Source organism: Prosopis cineraria, unplaced genomic scaffold (genome assembly GCF_029017545.1).
Source record: "Prosopis cineraria cultivar Desert tree isolate PC_DT_omini unplaced genomic scaffold, ASM2901754v1 PC7, whole genome shotgun sequence".
NCBI lineage: Eukaryota > Viridiplantae > Streptophyta > Magnoliopsida > Fabales > Fabaceae > Prosopis > Prosopis cineraria.
This window is the reverse complement of record NW_026555338.1, coordinates 16681096-16698450: the sequence shown is the minus strand read 5'-3', so window position 1 is coordinate 16698450 and position 17355 is coordinate 16681096. Positions and strand designations below refer to the sequence as shown.

Sequence of the window (17355 nt, the reverse complement as noted above, 5' to 3'; positions counted from 1 at the left end):
TTTTTGTGAATATTTCATTTACTATTTTGGTTTGTAATTGATATTTGATAACTCTTTACTTGATGGTCTGTAAGTAATTTTATTTCCAACTTATCCACTTGTCTATTTGATGTGATTAGCAGGTACCTATTCTCTTAAGGATATGTCACTCTCATCCCTCTATCAAAGTCTTTTTGTCTGTCAACTCGCCATGTCTGTTGGTTAAGGGAGTTTCAATGTCCCTCTCTCTCCTTGTTTGTTTTCTGTCTTTAAACATTGGGGACAATGTTCAATTCAAGTGTGGGGGAGGGTGTACTTGCTTTTATATTTGTTATTTTACTTGTCTTTGAGTTTGTTTTATTTTAGGAATTGATTGTATATATTTGTACATAGTTTAAAAAAATGATAAAAAAAATTTCTAAAAATTTTGAAAATCTCATAAACATTTTTGTTTTGTTTTAGTTAGTTGTTTTGATGTCTTTTTGGTGAATGTGGCTAAAGTTGGATCAGTTTGAACTTGAGAGAATTAAATTTGATAAAAAGTTAGTTCTACCTTCCTAGAATTTTAGTAAATAGGCAATGGATTAAGTTTGGATAATTGACAATAGTTTGTCCAAAAAGCTTGTGAGAAATTTAAGCATAAATGTTCATTTCTTTTAAGAGAGAGTACATTTATTGTGATTCCATTTCTAGAACTTATTTTGAATCTTTTTTGAGACTTATAATAGCCATTTGCATATACAAAAATGATTTAGGCATTCATTTCTTTTAGCTAGTATGGCCAAATATCTATCCCTTTTTCACATAAATCTTTTGTTTCACCCATTTTTATTATCATAAGTCCTTTTACTAAGATTTACCCACTTTTTATCCATTTTTATTCTCATTTACTACTTTAATTAGTGCTAAGTGTTACATTCATGAAAGAAAATGAAAGACTTAAAATTTAGCTAGGGTTTAATAAATAGTTCAAAAGAAAAAAAAAAGAAAGAGGAAACAAAAGAAAAGAAGATGAAGAAGGAAGAAAAAAAAATATGGAAAATTTTAAAAAATGATGAAAAATAGAAAAAAAATCAAATGAAAAAAAAAGGATGTTGATCTTCATTGATACTTCTTGTAAATAGTTGTGATTCATCCTTTAATTTTCATGATCTTCATTTCATTTGCTTAACACTAATTAGAGTATATAATTTTGACCCATTGAATAATTTCATTTCATTATCCTACCTACAAAATTACAACATTTCAAAAGTCCTTTTGATTTGTCTGTGTAATGGCATAATTTAGTGAAGATTAAGATGAAAAATAAGTCTATGATAGATGGATTACAATACGTGGAATTGAGTGAAACACAACCCTTAAACACGTTGAGCATAGAATGTAAACACTTGACTATTGAGCAATAATTTATTAAAATTTATCTTTGCTTAATTTAGTACCTTGTTACTATTATTTTTGGAAGGGAGGAAAGGTTTCTCATTAAATTGAGTTCTTGAATGTTAGAATTGCGTTTGACCTTGAAATTTCACATTTGCTTTTGCCATTTTTGTATAGTTATTTTCTTTTGTTTGAGGACAAGCAAACATTCAAGTGTGGGAGTTTGATGATTTCCAATATTTTATCAAATTTATTGGTGTTTTTAATATAATTGGAAGTCATCTATTTGAATTTTTGTTAGCAAATATATGATTAAGTGGATGAATGTGTGAAAATGGGCTTAGAAATATGTTAGAAGTTAGTGGACTAATTCTATCATTTATTTTGGATTTTATGCATGTAGGGAGGCCTAATTTAGGGGCCCAAAGAAGAGAATTTTGGAGCCCAAGTCAAAGGAGTTAAATTTGAAAAGAAATTTTAAACAGGTCATGTTCGTTGCAGCAAAGTGCGATTTTAGTAAAACGCACATTTTTGACTCTCAACGAGTTTTTAGAACTTGGGCATCTCATTTTCGACTATCCTTCACCTCCAACAGCTGCAGAATGTCTAGGAAGAGAGAAAAGAGCCAAAGAAGGGTTGAAAAAGCTTGGGTTTGGTGGAAAATCAAAGGTTTTGCTCAAGATTACTCCAATTAAGCTTTTCTTCTCCTTTTTCCCTTTACTTTACTATATATATTGCTGATTTTGTTGTCATGGAAGCCATATGTGGCTAATTTTCTCTTAATCTAGGATAGGTATGAATTGATTCTTGGATTAGAGCATGTTTGAACCATTTATTTGAGCTTAATATTAGTTTTGTTTACTTAATCTCGTGCTTGTTTGTCTACTTAATGCTTGGCTACCATTGAGTGTGAATTTAGAGGTTTAGATTTTTCCTTAGAAGAGAAAAATCTGAATTTGACCATTAGATTGAGTAATGTGAGATTAAAATTTATTCTAATTTGCCAATATGATAGGAATATATCTATTGGACCTACATAATCATGTTAGAGTGAATTTGTGCCATTTTGGCTCTTGGGTAATTATGTTAGAAATAACAAATTAATCCAAGAGATGGGTGTAATTAATCAAAAAATAATTATTCCTATTTGTGAACACCGTATTTTGTCCGGGCATTTTTTTAAAAAATAATAATAAATAACCAAAAATATATAAAAATACAAAAAATTTTAATCCTTTTTAGGATTATATTTTCAAGAAAATAATAATAATAATAATAATCATCATCATCTAACAAAAAAATCCTCTCTCCTTTTACCTTAGATAACCCTTCTCTTAAAAGAAAATTAATTAAAAAAAATATACTATGAAATTGAATAATTAAATAAAATAAAATAAAGAGGTAGTATCACGTGCATGCCAATTTGAACTGCCCAGCTTCAGCAACAAAAAGACAGCAGACATGAAACAGACAAAAAGAAGGAAAACGAGAGAGAGAACAGTCAGCCACGCATGCACGAAGAGAACGCCGGAAAAACGCACTAGCAGACGCAGAAAAAAGGAACTTTCAGCCATGCAGAGAAACCAGAACACGTCAACGCACAGCCACAGCTACACAGAGAACACACACAGAAAAAACAAGCAGAGACGCACAATGAAAGGAAATAGAAACATGCACGTACATGAGAAAGCAGAAAGAAAAACACAGCACCAACACATACGAAACACACACAGAAAAAGTAGAGGCATGGACACGACAGAAGAAAAAGGGAAGCAGAAAGGCAGCACCCACACGCAAAGAAAAAGAAGAGCCATGCAGAAATGAAAACAGAGCAGAGAGCTTTCGGCGCACGCAGAAAATGCAGCGGAAGAGAAGGGAAAAGGAAGAAGCAGAGAAAGGGAGTAATCATTCAGCTCTTCCATCCTCTATATAAGGAGTGACAGGGCTGGGAGAAAAGAGGAGGAGACGGAGGAGGTGAAACAGAAAAAGAAAGACCGAGAGGACTGAAAACAGAAAACAGAGACAGAGGAGAGAGTCCGGGAGAGGAAGAGAAGAGAGAAAGAAAATAGAGCAGAGAAGAAGCAGCAGAAAAGGAGAGGAAAAATGGAGAAACGAGGCGAGAAAAACTGGAAGAAGGAGATCAGAAGTAAAAACAGAGCATAGGAGAACTGAGAGAGAGCACGAGGACGAGCGAAGACTGGAGACGAAAAGAATAACAGAGCAACTAGAGAGAGAGAGAAAGTGTGGAAGTTTGCAGGGGCTACTGCCATCACTGACGGTGCACTTCGTCCTCCTCTGTGTCTTCATCTCCTCTTCCTTTCTCAGTTACGGGCATCGCGGGAGCGTGTAAGTTTGCAGGGGCTACTGCCATCACAGACGGTGCACTTCATCCTCCTCTGTGTCTTCATCTCCTTTTCCTTTCTCAGTTACGGGCATCGCGGGAGCGTGTGTAAGGTTAGTTCACACCTTATTAATTGCTTCTATGAATTTTATATCCAGGTGAATAAGTCTCGAATATACGTATTTATTTTTATGTTCATATGCTAAGCACATATATATTTTTTTTTAAAACTTAAAACAGGAGATTTTGAGAATTTTTACAGGAATTTAAAATGATCTCATACCATAAAGATCAATAAGATTTTACAAGTATGGGGATCAATTTTGCAGATACTTATACGGGTTCTAAAGGCCCATTATTAAAATTAACTCTTTCTTTATACTAAATATTTAAGTTCCATGTGAGATTTTAAGAATCTTCGTAGGAACTTAAATTAGTCACATTATTATGTGGGACAGTAAGTCCTCGTAGATATAGTGATTTTCAATTTTTGTAATAAATAAGTAATTTTTGCAAATAATCATATAATATACAATTTAAGAAACTTAATTAACCAAATTAAATGTATTTAAATTGTAACCATATTTACCAATTATATCTTTTAGCCACGTGAAATTTTTGAATCTCCGTAGGCTTCTAAGATCATTGTATTATCGTGTGAGTCAATAAGACTCTGCGGATATAACGATTTAGTTTTTAAAATATATATACATATATATTATATAATTAATTAAATCAATTAATTAAATTTAATTCCTGTCTCGTGTGAGATTTTAGAATCTCCGTAGATATTTAGGATAATCATATTACCGTATAAGTCAATAAGGCTTTGCAGGTATGATGATTAAAATTCTTCAAAACATGTATATACATACTTAAAATATATTTTTGATACTTAAAATGTACATAAGAATATAAATAAATAAATTGAATTGCCAAACTCTTCTATCATGTGAGATTTCAGAATCTTCGCAAATACTTAGAGCAATTGCATTACCGTATGAATCAATAAGGTTCTACAGGTACTGCAATTAAATTTCTAATCATAAAATATAAAGAAAGATAATTTTAAACCCTTTCATTTCTTTATTCAAAATTCAAAAATTGAGAAAATAATTAAAATTAAATTACCTTTTGCAATTTAAAACACACATATCAAAATTTCAGAAATTATTTTATTTGCAAAATGGTGAGTTATTTCTAATTAATTTCTCTTCAAAAAATATTTTTACCGACAAACTTTTAAGCCCGAACTACGTGGACTTTGATCCCCATCACAGGGTACGTAGGCCTCAGAGTCAGATTCTGAGTCAAGTCCTTCCTCTCTCGTAAATAAATAAACATTTCTCACTCAATTATCATTATTTTTATATCAAACACATGAATATAAAAGGGATAATTAAAATAATTTTAAAACCATATTAATAGAGCACAACAAACTTCAGGTAACTGTTCTCACGAACGGGTGTTGTGGGGTGCCTAACACCTTCCCCACACTCAACCGACTCCCGAACCTATTCTCTGATTTCGCAGATCACCCTTATCTTCCATTAATCGGTTTCCCGAGATTTACCTCAAAATCTTGGTGGCGACTCCTCGTTCGATCCGGTTCCCGCCGCGAAGGCCGGGACCTCCGCTCGCGCGCCGTCCGCGTCGCATTTTTTTTCCGGGTGCGACAGTTGGCGACTCCACTGGGGAGAGTTAGAGAGTCAAGCCTATAAGTCTGTTATGCTCAAAATATAATATGGTTTATCTTTATTATCCCTTTAAATTTATGTGTCCTTTGTTCCTTTCTCTTTTTCCCTTTTCTCTTTCCTTTTGTATTTTATAACATGTTTTTAAGGTAGATAACATGCGGAATAAACCTTAAGATAGATGACTTTTATGTTGGGTAGCATATGAGAATAAGATAGCATGCTTGCATGCTCTCATCACACTATACACTTACACAATTTGACACACACATATTTTAGGGGTCTCTGTGAGTACTATAGGTTAGTAGAGGTTAGTAGTGGTTTCCCTGTGGAGTTTTTGAACTCTCGGAGGTTACCATGAATACCTCACCCAAGCTGTTACTTGCCTAATAAATTTGGTCCCTGTAGAGCTTATGTTCTTGGAGGGCCAAGATTATTAAGTAAGGTCTTCACCTTTGTGTGAGGGCATCTTGAGAGCCTTTTAGGAATATACATCCACCCGTGAATTACACGTTTCAGACAACAGCTAGTAGCCAACCATTCTAGTGAGCACCCGATTATGAACTTAAGTCTCCCTGAATAGGACGCAGGATGAGAGTATTGATCTTTTATTGCATCATTGTCATAGCATGTCATCATAAAGTATTCGCATTTTTTAAAAAAAAACCACAAATTAAATAATTTCTCTTGTCATTGAGACTTTAGCCATGTGTCAGTTTTAGCTGCACATAGGCTAATTAATCCCTTTCTCCCTATGGGGCAATAAGCACATTGAGGAGAGAATGGATTTTTTTTTTCTTGCATATTATTATCAAAATCATTTTTATCATTTTTTTCTCCTTTCTCAAAAATAAGATTGTAAGGCTAAACCTTTCAACATTAATCATGTAGGGGATTTAAGCCTCTCGTCCATTAATTGTTTACTCCATCTCCCTATGGTGCAATAAGTATCTAGAGGAGAGGGTTTTCAAAAAAGTGAGCCAGATAGCTTGCTAAAATTATGAGAATTGTATATTATTAACCTTTGTTTTGATTAACAGGAACCGTGAGTTATCCAGAATCTTTGTGAAATTGGCATAAGGGATAAATGGCACTCGAAGGTAGTACAAATCTAAGTCATACTGGAAAATTATATCAGGGAAAAGGGATCAAATTATCTGTAAAAGTTGAGCCGCTGGAAACCTTAATTGAGTTGAGCCGTCATATCAAAGGGAAGATTATGCAAGATTTTAAAAGGAAATATGGAAATATCTTGGATCTTCTGCCAGTCACAATACATAATGATGCAATAATGGAATTAAGCCAATATTGGGATGCCTCGTTAAGATGTTTCACATTTCAAGACTTCCAAATGGCACCGACTTTGGAAGAATATGGAGAAATTTTGAGAACCCCTTAAGGAGAACATGGCAGTATATCTTTATCCTGGATATTTACCATCTCGAGGCACGATAGCGAAAATTTTGGAAATTCCTAAGGAAAAGGTACGAATGGTTTGCCCAGGACAAACAGAGGGAATCTCAAGAGCTGATGTAGAAGCCCACTTGAAAGTTTTGGCAGGAAAAGAGCTTGGGTTACATTTTGCAGAGTCTTTGCCTTATGCATATATGGAATAATCCTGTTTCCATCATCAATTGGCATAATTGACTTAGGAGCCATTAGTGTATTCCAAATGGTGGAATACCATAACGTGAATCCAGTACCAGCAATCTTGGCAGAAACGTACTTGACCTTAACTCAATGTCACGATAAAGGGAAAGGAAAGGTCAATTGTTGTATTGCATTACTGGATTTATGGATGCTTGGCCACCTTTATGGAAAGACGCTTCCTTTCAGAAAGAAGAACGACTCAGACAGTAATCCACTCATGTCTTTTAAAGGCCAATTCATGATTGACGGAATGAGCTACATGGATTGGAAAAGAACCTTCTCAGAACTTAAAGAAAGTTCCATTTTATGGAAACTAGACTGGTGGTGGAAAGAGGAGGTTATTTACCATTGTGGTGACTTTCCGAATGTGCCTTTAATGGGACCCAGAGGGTGTATCAACTATAACCCTTCCTTAGCGTTAAGGCAACTGGCCTATAAGCAAAATGTTCCTTCTAAGAAAGAGGTGCAGGAGTTATACTTTCTACATAAGGAGGATGGGACAAAGTTATTAAGCCAGAATGTCAAAGAAGCATGGCAAGAGATAGGTTACAAAGGGAAGATTGAGCTAGGGATACGTGTAGTAAACTCAAGTCCAGAATACACTACTTGGCTGAAGAGTATGATTCAAGGAGCAAATCCTTTATTTCATCCTCAAAATCCCTTGTTAGGCAATGACTTGAAAGAGATTAATGGCCAATTGGTTGAATGCTTGAAGATGAAGGAAAATGAGTTACAAGCGCTTGCTAACTTAGAGTCTAAGAATAAAGAAGAATTGGAAAAATACCAAAACGAATGCGTTGAGTTACGGAGGAAGCTAGCAAAGGAAAGAGAAGGGCATAACCTTGAAGAAACACCTGAGACTAAGAAATTGAAAAAGGAAAATGCCAAACTGAAAAGGGAAGTGCAAACTAGTGATAACAAAGTTCAAAGTACTAAAGCAAGACTTGTCAAAATAGTCAGGGAAAATGATGCATTGAAGAAGGAATTACAAGACATCAGACCCATTGAGGAGATGCAGCAAGAAATCAATACGCTCACAAGACAATTGGAAAGGAAGGTGAATGAACTAGCCAGGGTGAGAGGAAGTGCAGCTGAGACAGCACAGAACTTTGTTCAGAGGCTTAATCAACAAAATGAAGTCTTAGAAGAGTGGAAATCACTTTGCCTTGATCAAACAGAAGAAACCAAAGAGTGGATGTTAAAATGTAGGCAGATAATTGATTTGGCTAATGACAAAATTCCAGAATTTGCAAGAGCATTTAAGCAAGCTGAAGGCATGGTTCTCCCTGGGGGAACTCCATTAGAGATTGTTGAATTCTTCCATTTGTGCAATGAAATTGTAAAAGAACTCAATAGCGTGACGAAGTTCTAAATCTGTATTAACATTTGAATCATTGTATGAGGATCTACATGACGCTTTGTGGTTGTGAAATTATTGATTAATTTGTACTACCATCATTTTCTTAAGACCTTGAATTTCGATAGGATCCAATGTCCATCTAATTCAATGGTCAACTTTAAATCCCCTATGAAGTAATAAATTTCTGGAGGAATTTAAAGGGTGCCAGTGTCGCGAAACCCTTATGTCTACACAATGCTGGATATCTTACGAAACAAACGTAAAGGTAAAACTTATTAAAATTAATTATTATGTTACACAGGTAAGCCAACATTGCGCCTCGAAAGAAAAACTCGGTTGACCAGATTCCCACCACTCGAGCATACAACACACGATCGCGTAGTCGTGCAATGGAAAATTCAACCGGGAATGAGTCAGCAACCTTAAATGATCGGATGTCTGCAGTGGAGTCTAAAATGGCTGAAATAAGTGACATGATGAAATTGCTAACAGAGGCTCTAAAAGGACGGAGTGATGATAACCCACCACGAAATACCGTAGCAGATGAGAACGCGGTTAATAGAACAATTGAGCCAAACAGAGGATCAGATCCTAAAGTACCCACGCCAGAGAAACAAGATTCTGGGATAGGGGCCTTTAACATACCGGATGGTCCTGGGGAAGATCATGCCTACATGTTCCAAATCCCACAAGTGCTACATAAAGAGAAGGAGTTGAAAGAAGAACTTGGAGAGATGAAAGATCAATTGAAGGCTCTTCAAGGATCAAACACGTGGGGTTCCTTAGACTTGAAAGAATTATGTTTGACCCCAGAAATCGATGTTCCCAAGAAATTCAAGATGCCAAGCTTCGATAAATATGATGGTACAAGTAACCCAATTTATCATTTGAGGGCCTATTGCACAAAGATGTCCATATGGTCACAAGATGAGAAGTTTCTGATAAACTTCTTTCCCGAAAGCTTAACTGGAGCCGCATTGACTTGGTACATGCAACTAGACCAAACCAAGATTAAAAGATGGAAAGACCTTGTGGATGTTTTCATGAGACAATACAAGTTCAATCTTGATACTGCTCCGACCAGAGAACAATTGAAAGCAATGACCAAGAAATCATTAGAGTCATTCAAAGAATATGCTCAAAGATGGAGAATAGTGGCTTCGCAAGTGCAACCTCCAATGGTTAATTCCGAACTTTGCTCGTACTTCATCCGTGCGTTGCCTAAGCCATTTTACCAACACATGATAGGAACACATGTCACTGATTTTGCTGATTTAATGGTAATTGGGGAAAGGATTGACATAGACATACGAGAAGGGAAGATAGCCACTTCTCAAGCTGAAAGTAGTTCACGAAAGAACTATGACCAAAAAAAGAAAGAAGGGAATGTGAACTATATTCAACCTATAAGACAAGCAGCTACCAATTCTCAAGTCCCTTATCAAGTAGAGGGAAGGAATCAAAGACAGCAACAATTTGGGTTCAGGCCTAACAAGCATGGACAGGATGGAGAGAGGAGAAATGTCCAATCCAGGGATAGTCGCCCATGGCCCAATTTTGGATTAACAAATGCTGAATTGTACCATAAACTTTTGACAGCCCAATTATTAGGTCCGCGACCTTATAAGCCTCTTGGTCCGCCTTACCCGGCATGGTATAATCCAAATGTTGTTTGTGAATACCACATGGGTGCACCTGGGCACTCAATAGAAGACTGTGTGACGTTTAAAAGAAATGTGCTAGACCTAGTTGATTCTAACCATATCCAGCTTAAAGAAGAGGGAAGCTCTACCCTTACTACTGATCCACTCCCAAATCACGAAAAACGAGTCAACGCTATTGAAGAAGAAGATGCGTGCTTCAAAAGCTCCGCAAGAATCAGGATGCCTATGAATGAGCTTTATGCTCATTTAAAGGAGTATGGCTATATGCGAGAAATGCTCCTCACGAATAATATCAGTGATCAAATGCCTGGATACTGTGAATATCATCAAGAGAAAATAGGCCATGACATAGAAAGTTGTGAACAGTTTAAAGGAGCTGTTAGAAAAATGATGGCGTTAGGGATCGTGTCTGTAAAGAGGGGAGACGCCAAAGTGTGCATGGTAGAAAAAAAAACATGTTGAGCTTGTCATTAAAAATTTGAGCCCAAAAAACGGGTTCAGGCAGTCTCTTTTGTGATAAACAAAGCCTCTGCAGATCTTGTACCTCACGTAAGACAACCAACATTGACCATAAGCACGCCTCATCCCTTTCCCTATGAAAGTGATCGAGCAGTCCCGTGGAAATATCAAAGCATTGTGGAGAACCACAAAAACCCAACGTTGATTGCCGGGACAAGCAATGAAATGGCCAACCAAGGGGGTGTTACTCGAAGTGGAAAACCATACTTACCATCTTACATTAGGAAAATGGTAAAAGAGAAAAATGCAAGTATTAATAGGCCAAAGGAAGACAATCCTAAAGAAATGGAAAAATTAGAAGATGAGTTTTTATCGATTATGAAGCAAAGTGATTACAGCATTGTGGACCAATTGAAGAAAACTCCAGCGCGTATCTCCATACTTTCTTTGATTTTAAGTTCCGAAGCGCATCGTCAAGCATTGCAGGAAGTGTTGAATCAAGCTTTTGTGCAGCCTAATATAACCCCTGAGAAGGTGGCAAGTGTAATGAATGTTGTAAAAGCCTCCTCTACCATTTCCTTTTCGGAAGAGGAAGTTACAGAAACCGCTGTTCACCAAGCCAAGGCTTTGCACATCACTTTGAAATGTGAAGGGTTCATAATCGCAAGAGTATTAATTGATGGAGGATCAGCGTTAAATGTCTTGCCGCTCTCCACATTTGAATCATTATCACTAGAAGCTTCAGGTGTACATAAAAGTAATATTGTGGTAAGAGCATTCGATGGATCAAGACGGGAAGTATTAGGATCCATTTGTCTCTCCCTGGAGATAGGGCCGAGCAGGTTTAAGGTGGATTTCCAACTCATGAACATAGACCCAAGTTACACAATGCTGCTAGGAAGGCCATGGATTCATTCTGCTAGGGCTGTTCCTTCTACCTTACATCAAAAGGTTAAGTTCATCAGTGATGGGAGAATTATAGCAGTTAAAGGAGAGGAGGAAATCATGGTGAGCAAACCAAGCTCACTCCCTTATATTGAGGCTGCAGAGAAAGATTATGGAGTTTCCTTTCAAAGCCTAGAGGTCGAGGGTATTTGCGGTAGTACTCACAACATCAATTCCGTCGTGGCTAAAATCATGGCGAAGAGTGGGTTTATGCCAGGGAAAGGTTTAGGCTCTCATTTACAAGGAATTACGTGTCCAATTAAGGTTTTGGATAATTGTAATCGCCAAGGGTTAGGGTATGAGCCTACCCTGGAAGACCAGATGAAAGACAAAGCAAGTTTGGCAAATGGCAAAAAGGCCAGTAAATTGGAGATTCCACACATTAAAGAATCCTTCCCAGGCCCGTCCGAGGTGATATATAAACCAGCTATCTCAGTGATCTCTTTTAATGAAGATGTACCATGCAGAACAAGTGCCTCAATTGCAGTCGATGATTCCAACAAAGTTCTGGCGAATTGGGAGTTTGAAGAGGCCAATGATGTCATTAGCTTAGAGTAATTGTTTCAATTATGTTGTTCCTATTTTATCCACTTTTGAGCCCAGGTTTAGGTAATAGATCTTGGGTATTCACTAATGCAAACTTTTGATATACATAATTCATGAAAATGAATTTCAATTGCATTCATGTCTATTTCTTTATTCCACCCTATCTACTTCAATACATCTTTCTCCGTTTCATTCCTGTTCCTTATTTCATCTCGTTCCATATTCATTATCCAGGGATTTTGTTTCTTCTGATTCCATCTCCCACCCAGAGATTAATAAACCCTGTGAAGATGATTCATTCGTTGCCACTGATATGCATGATTGTGAGTCTGATGATGAAGACATAATCCAAACTTTTTCAAAGATGCTTGAATTGAGTGATAAGGGAATATGCCCACATGAAGAAGTGATTGAGATGGTTAATATGGGAACCGAGGAGGATCAAAGAATGCTCAAAATAGTAGATAATCCTGAAAGGGAACAAATGATTGAGTTGTTCAAAGAATACATAGATGTGTTTGCATGGTCATATAAAGACATGCCTGGGCTAGACCCAAGCATTGCTTCTCATAAAATACCATTACTTCCCAAGGTCGAGCCTAAGAAACAAAAGTTAAGGAGAATGAACACGGGGGTGTCCTTGCAGATAAAAGAAGAAGTAATAAAGCAGTTAGAAGCAGGATTTTTGGAGGTAGTAACTTACCCACAATGGGTGGCAAATATTGTTCCTGTTCCTAAAAAAGATGGTCGGATTCGAATGTGTGTTGATTATCGTAATTTAAATAATGCGAGTCCGAAAGATGACTTTCCATTACCCCACATTGATGTATTGGTCGATAATACTGCTCGAAGCTATCGCTATTCCTTTATGGATGGTTATTCAGGGTACAATCAAATCCCTATGCATGAAAAGGATAAAGAGAAAACAACCTTTACAACCCAATGGGGAACTTATTGTTATCGGGTAATGCCTTTTGGTTTGAAAAATGCTGGGGCAACTTATCAACGAGCTATGGTAGCACTATTCCATGACATGATGCATAAAGAAATTGAAGTATATGTAGATGATATGGTAGCTAAATCAGCGGAGAATAAGAGTCATGTTGGAGTCCTTAGAAAGCTATTTGGGAGATTACGCGAATATCGGCTAAGATTGAATCCTAACAAATGCATTTTTGGAGCTCTTTCTGGGAAGTTATTGGGATTCATTGTGAGTCGTAAAGGGATAGAAGTAGATCCAGATAAAGTGAGAGCAATTCGAGAAATGCCATCTCCCCAAACAGAGAAAGAAGTTAGAAGTTTCTTGGGACGATTGAATTACATTGCTAGATTCATTGCCAATCTAACAGCCACTTGCGAACCAATGTTTAAACTGTTAAAGAAAAATTGCAAGGGGACATGGGATGATGATTGTCAAAAGGCCTTTGATAAAATTAAAGATTATTTGTTAAATCCCCCGATTTTGGTACCTCCATCACCAGATCGTCCACTAATCCTTTACCTAACAACTTTACCTCGCTCAATGGGAGCAATGCTAGGTCAACTTGATGATTCTGGAAAGAAGGAAAGAGCGATTTATTTCTTGAGCAAGAAGTTTAATGAGTGTGAAGCTCGTTATCCGGTGATTGAGCGAACTTGTTGTGGACTAGTATGGGCAACTAGAAGGCTAAGGCAATACATGCTTTACTACACTACCTGGCTAATCTCACGAGTGGACCCACTTAAATACATCTTTGAGAGCCCGCACATTACTGGTAGAGTACTAAAATGGCAAGTTGTACTATCAGAATATGATATAAAGCATGTGATGCAAAAGTCAGTCAAAGGTAGTGCAATAGCAGATCACTTGGCCGATAATCCTTTAGGGGATGACCAACCATTAGATTTTCAATTTCCTGATGAAGTCATATGCACTACAGAAGAAGGTTGTGGTGAAGGAAACAATGAAGAGCGAGAATGGGAAATGTATTTTGATGGAGCCGCCAACATGCATGGAAATGGGGTAGGAGCGGTGATCGTTTCACCCGAAGGAAAACAATTTCCAGTGGCCATCAAATTAGAATTTGATTGTACTAACAACATAGCAGAATATGAAGCTTGTGTTAATGGTCTTCGAGCAGCTATTACCCTTGGTATACGGTGTTTGAAGGTATTTGGTGATTCAGCTCTCATTATTCATCAAGTAACAGGAGAATGGAGAACAAAGGATGTAAAATTGATTCCCTATCAAGAACTCCTAACAGATTTGATTAAGCAATTTAAGGTTGCTAGCTTTCATCACTTGACTAGAGATAAAAACCGTTTCGCTGATGCTTTAGCCACTTTAGCAGCAATGATCCAACTTGATTGTGGAGTCCATATCCAACCCATCCAAGTGGAAGCTAGAAGCTTTCCAGCGTACTGTCTGAATGTTGAAGAAGATCGAGAAGAATATCCTTGGTTCCAGGATATTAAGGATTATATCACTAAGAGATCATACCCAGCTGGAATGACTGAGAATGAAAAGAAAACCCTTCGTCGTTTGGCTATGACATTCTTTATCAGTCAAGATGTTCTATACAAGAGGGGTTATGATGGTACTTTACTTCGCTGTGTGAGTTCAGAAGAAGCAAAGAAAATCATGGTTGAGGTACATGAGGGCATATGTGGCACGCATGCGAATGGTCACACTATGGCCAAACAGATTCAAAGGTATGGCTACTTCTGGCTAACAATAGAGAAAGATTGCTTTGAGCATGTCAAGAAATGCCATAAATGTCAGATCTATGCTAATAGGATAAATGCTCCTCCAATCCCATTATATAATTTGGTATCACCCTGGCCATTCTCAATGTGGGGCATTGACATTATTGGCCCAATTAACCCAAAAGCTTCGAATGGACATCGCTTCATCCTTGTCGCGATTGACTATTTCACAAAATGGGTAGAAGCAAATTCATTTGCTAGCATCACGCAAAAGACGTTCCTTAAATTCATGAAGACAAATATTTTATGCCGATATGGGATTCCTGAAAGGATCATTACTGATAATGGTCCCAATCTCAATGGAACGGAAGTCAGGAACTTTTGCGAGAAGTTCCAAATCAAGCATCATAATTCAGCCCCGTATAGACCTCAAATGAATGGAGCAGTTGAAGCAGCCAATAAAAATATTAAGAAGATCATTGGAAAAATGACAGTAACTTATAAGGATTGGCATGAGATGCTTCCCTATGCTTTACATGGTTATCGTACTACTGCACGCACATCCATAGGGGTGACCCCATACTCCCTTGTTTATGGAATGGAAGCTGTTACACCCATTGAGATAGAAATACCATCTTTAAGAGTATTGGCAGAGGTAGATTTAGAAGAAAATGAATGGATACGAACCCGATTTGAGCAACTTAACATGATTGAAGAGAAAAGGCTCATTGCAATGTGTCATGGACAATTGTACCAAAAGAGAATGGCAAGAGCTTTTGATAAAAAACTTCGCCCACGGGAATTCAGTGCTGGGGATCTTGTACTCAAGAAAATATTGCCTAACCAAGAAGATAATAGAGGCAAATGGGCTCCGACCTATGAGGGACCTTATGTTGTCAAACATGCTTTTTCTGGAGGAGCACTGATCCTAGCTGACATGGACGGTCAAGAGTTAGCAAAGCCCATTAATGCAGATGCTGTCAAGCGTTACTTTGCTTAAACAGAAAATGAAAAAGAATGAAGCGCTCGTTAGGTTGAAAACCTGTAAAGGCAACCTAGGCAAAAGTTAGAGCTAATAGAAAATGAAAAGGAAAGAATAGCTCGTTAGGTTAAAAAACCTGTAAAGGTAATCTAAGCAAAAGTTAGAGCTAAAAAAAGGGGGGCAAAGTCATGATAAGAAGAAGAAGAGTTCGCCAAGACAAAAGGATGTCTTAGGAGAAGAAAAGGAAGGCATCAAAAGTTAATTATGTTTGGGAAAGTTATCTCCATCGTCTCTCATATTATGCATATCAATAGCAGCTCAGTGAAACACCTGTTGGGGTTTTGAAAAGCTAAAGGAAGAGATGTGATAAAGTAAATCCATATATCCCATTCGCGCTTTGGCCATTTGTACTCATAAACCAAGATATTCCCATTTCTCTATGAACTTTAGCCTCAGTGAATGAATTTTTTCCGCCCTTGCTCCTTTGAGACCATCTTTCTTCTCGTTTCGTGTTATCATATTTGGATACAAATCTCATATATTACAGCAGGTTCGCATTCAAGGAACAATATTCATTGACGCATTTACTTGACGTAGAATGCTGGTATCTTTATTCTCGCCTTTCGCCCTTGAGGTATCAAGATCATTACGTAGGTGTAAAATGATAATGAGAGCATGTCTACTATTAGTGTTTGGTTATAATAGTTAATCTCATCAATTTGAAGACAAGATCAAGTGACAAGAATTTGGTCATTGGAATTTTCTAAAGAGGGGCAACGGCATACTGTGATACTACACCTATTAATGAATAAAGGTTAAATAACAGACTTGGAGGTATTACCTTATGTTCGAAATGATTTATTCAATGTGCACAAAATTTTCAAAAAAAGGGGGATAAATACTAAGATAGTTTTCAACATTAAGCTTTCCAATAAAATTTTTGCAATACATTTGCATTATTCATACATTTGCATTGGGGCAAATAAGCACGTCTTACCCTTTACATTGCAAATCATCCATCCAATGTATATTTAGCGCCTATAAACATCATACATGGCACATTACCACATTGCATGCCTTGTCGTAGAAACACGCCACACTTAGATTGGGGAAAATAAAAAATCATGCATTGCATATCACCCCATTGCATGCATTGCTACAGAGAGTATGCCCTATTTAGATTAGGGCAAACTAAAAACTTGCAAAACCTAAGGAAGTAAGCGAAGAATTAACAAAACTCACCTTTGAGTTTCTCATATTTTCCCCGTGAGATGAAACCTATTCTCACACTCAAAGCCCAGTACCGGCTGGCACGATTCCTTAAAGCCCTGTAACGGCAGGCCCCCAAAGCCCTGTAACGGCAGGCACCCCAAAGCCCTGTTACGGCAGGCACCCCAAAGCCCAGTACCGGCTGGCATGATTCTTTAAAGCCCTGTAACGGCAGGCACCCCAAAGCCCTGTTACGGCAGGCACCCCAAAGCCCAGTACCGGCTGGCATGATTCTTTAAAGCCCTGTAACGGCAGGCACCCCAAAGCCCTGTTACGGCAGGCACCCTAAAGCCCAGTCCCGGCTGGCACGATTCTTTAAAGCCCTGTAACGGCAGGCACCCCTAAAGCCCTGTTACGGCAGGCCCTCAAAGCCCAGTACCGGCTGGCACGATTCCTTAAAGCCC

General features: G+C 37.5%; 1 protein-coding gene across 1 annotated transcript; it reads left to right on the top strand.

Moving 5' to 3' along the window:
* Nucleotides 1–8790: 8790 nt before the first annotated feature.
* Nucleotides 8791–15700, top strand: LOC129316519 (uncharacterized). The gene is made up of 4 exons (XM_054960942.1): nucleotides 8791–9222; nucleotides 9310–10497; nucleotides 10567–12023; nucleotides 12250–15700. Exons 1-4 carry the CDS (start codon nucleotides 8791–8793, stop codon nucleotides 15698–15700), a joined length of 6528 nt encoding a protein of 2175 aa, XP_054816917.1.
* The last annotated feature ends 1655 nt before the right edge of the window (nucleotides 15701–17355 follow it).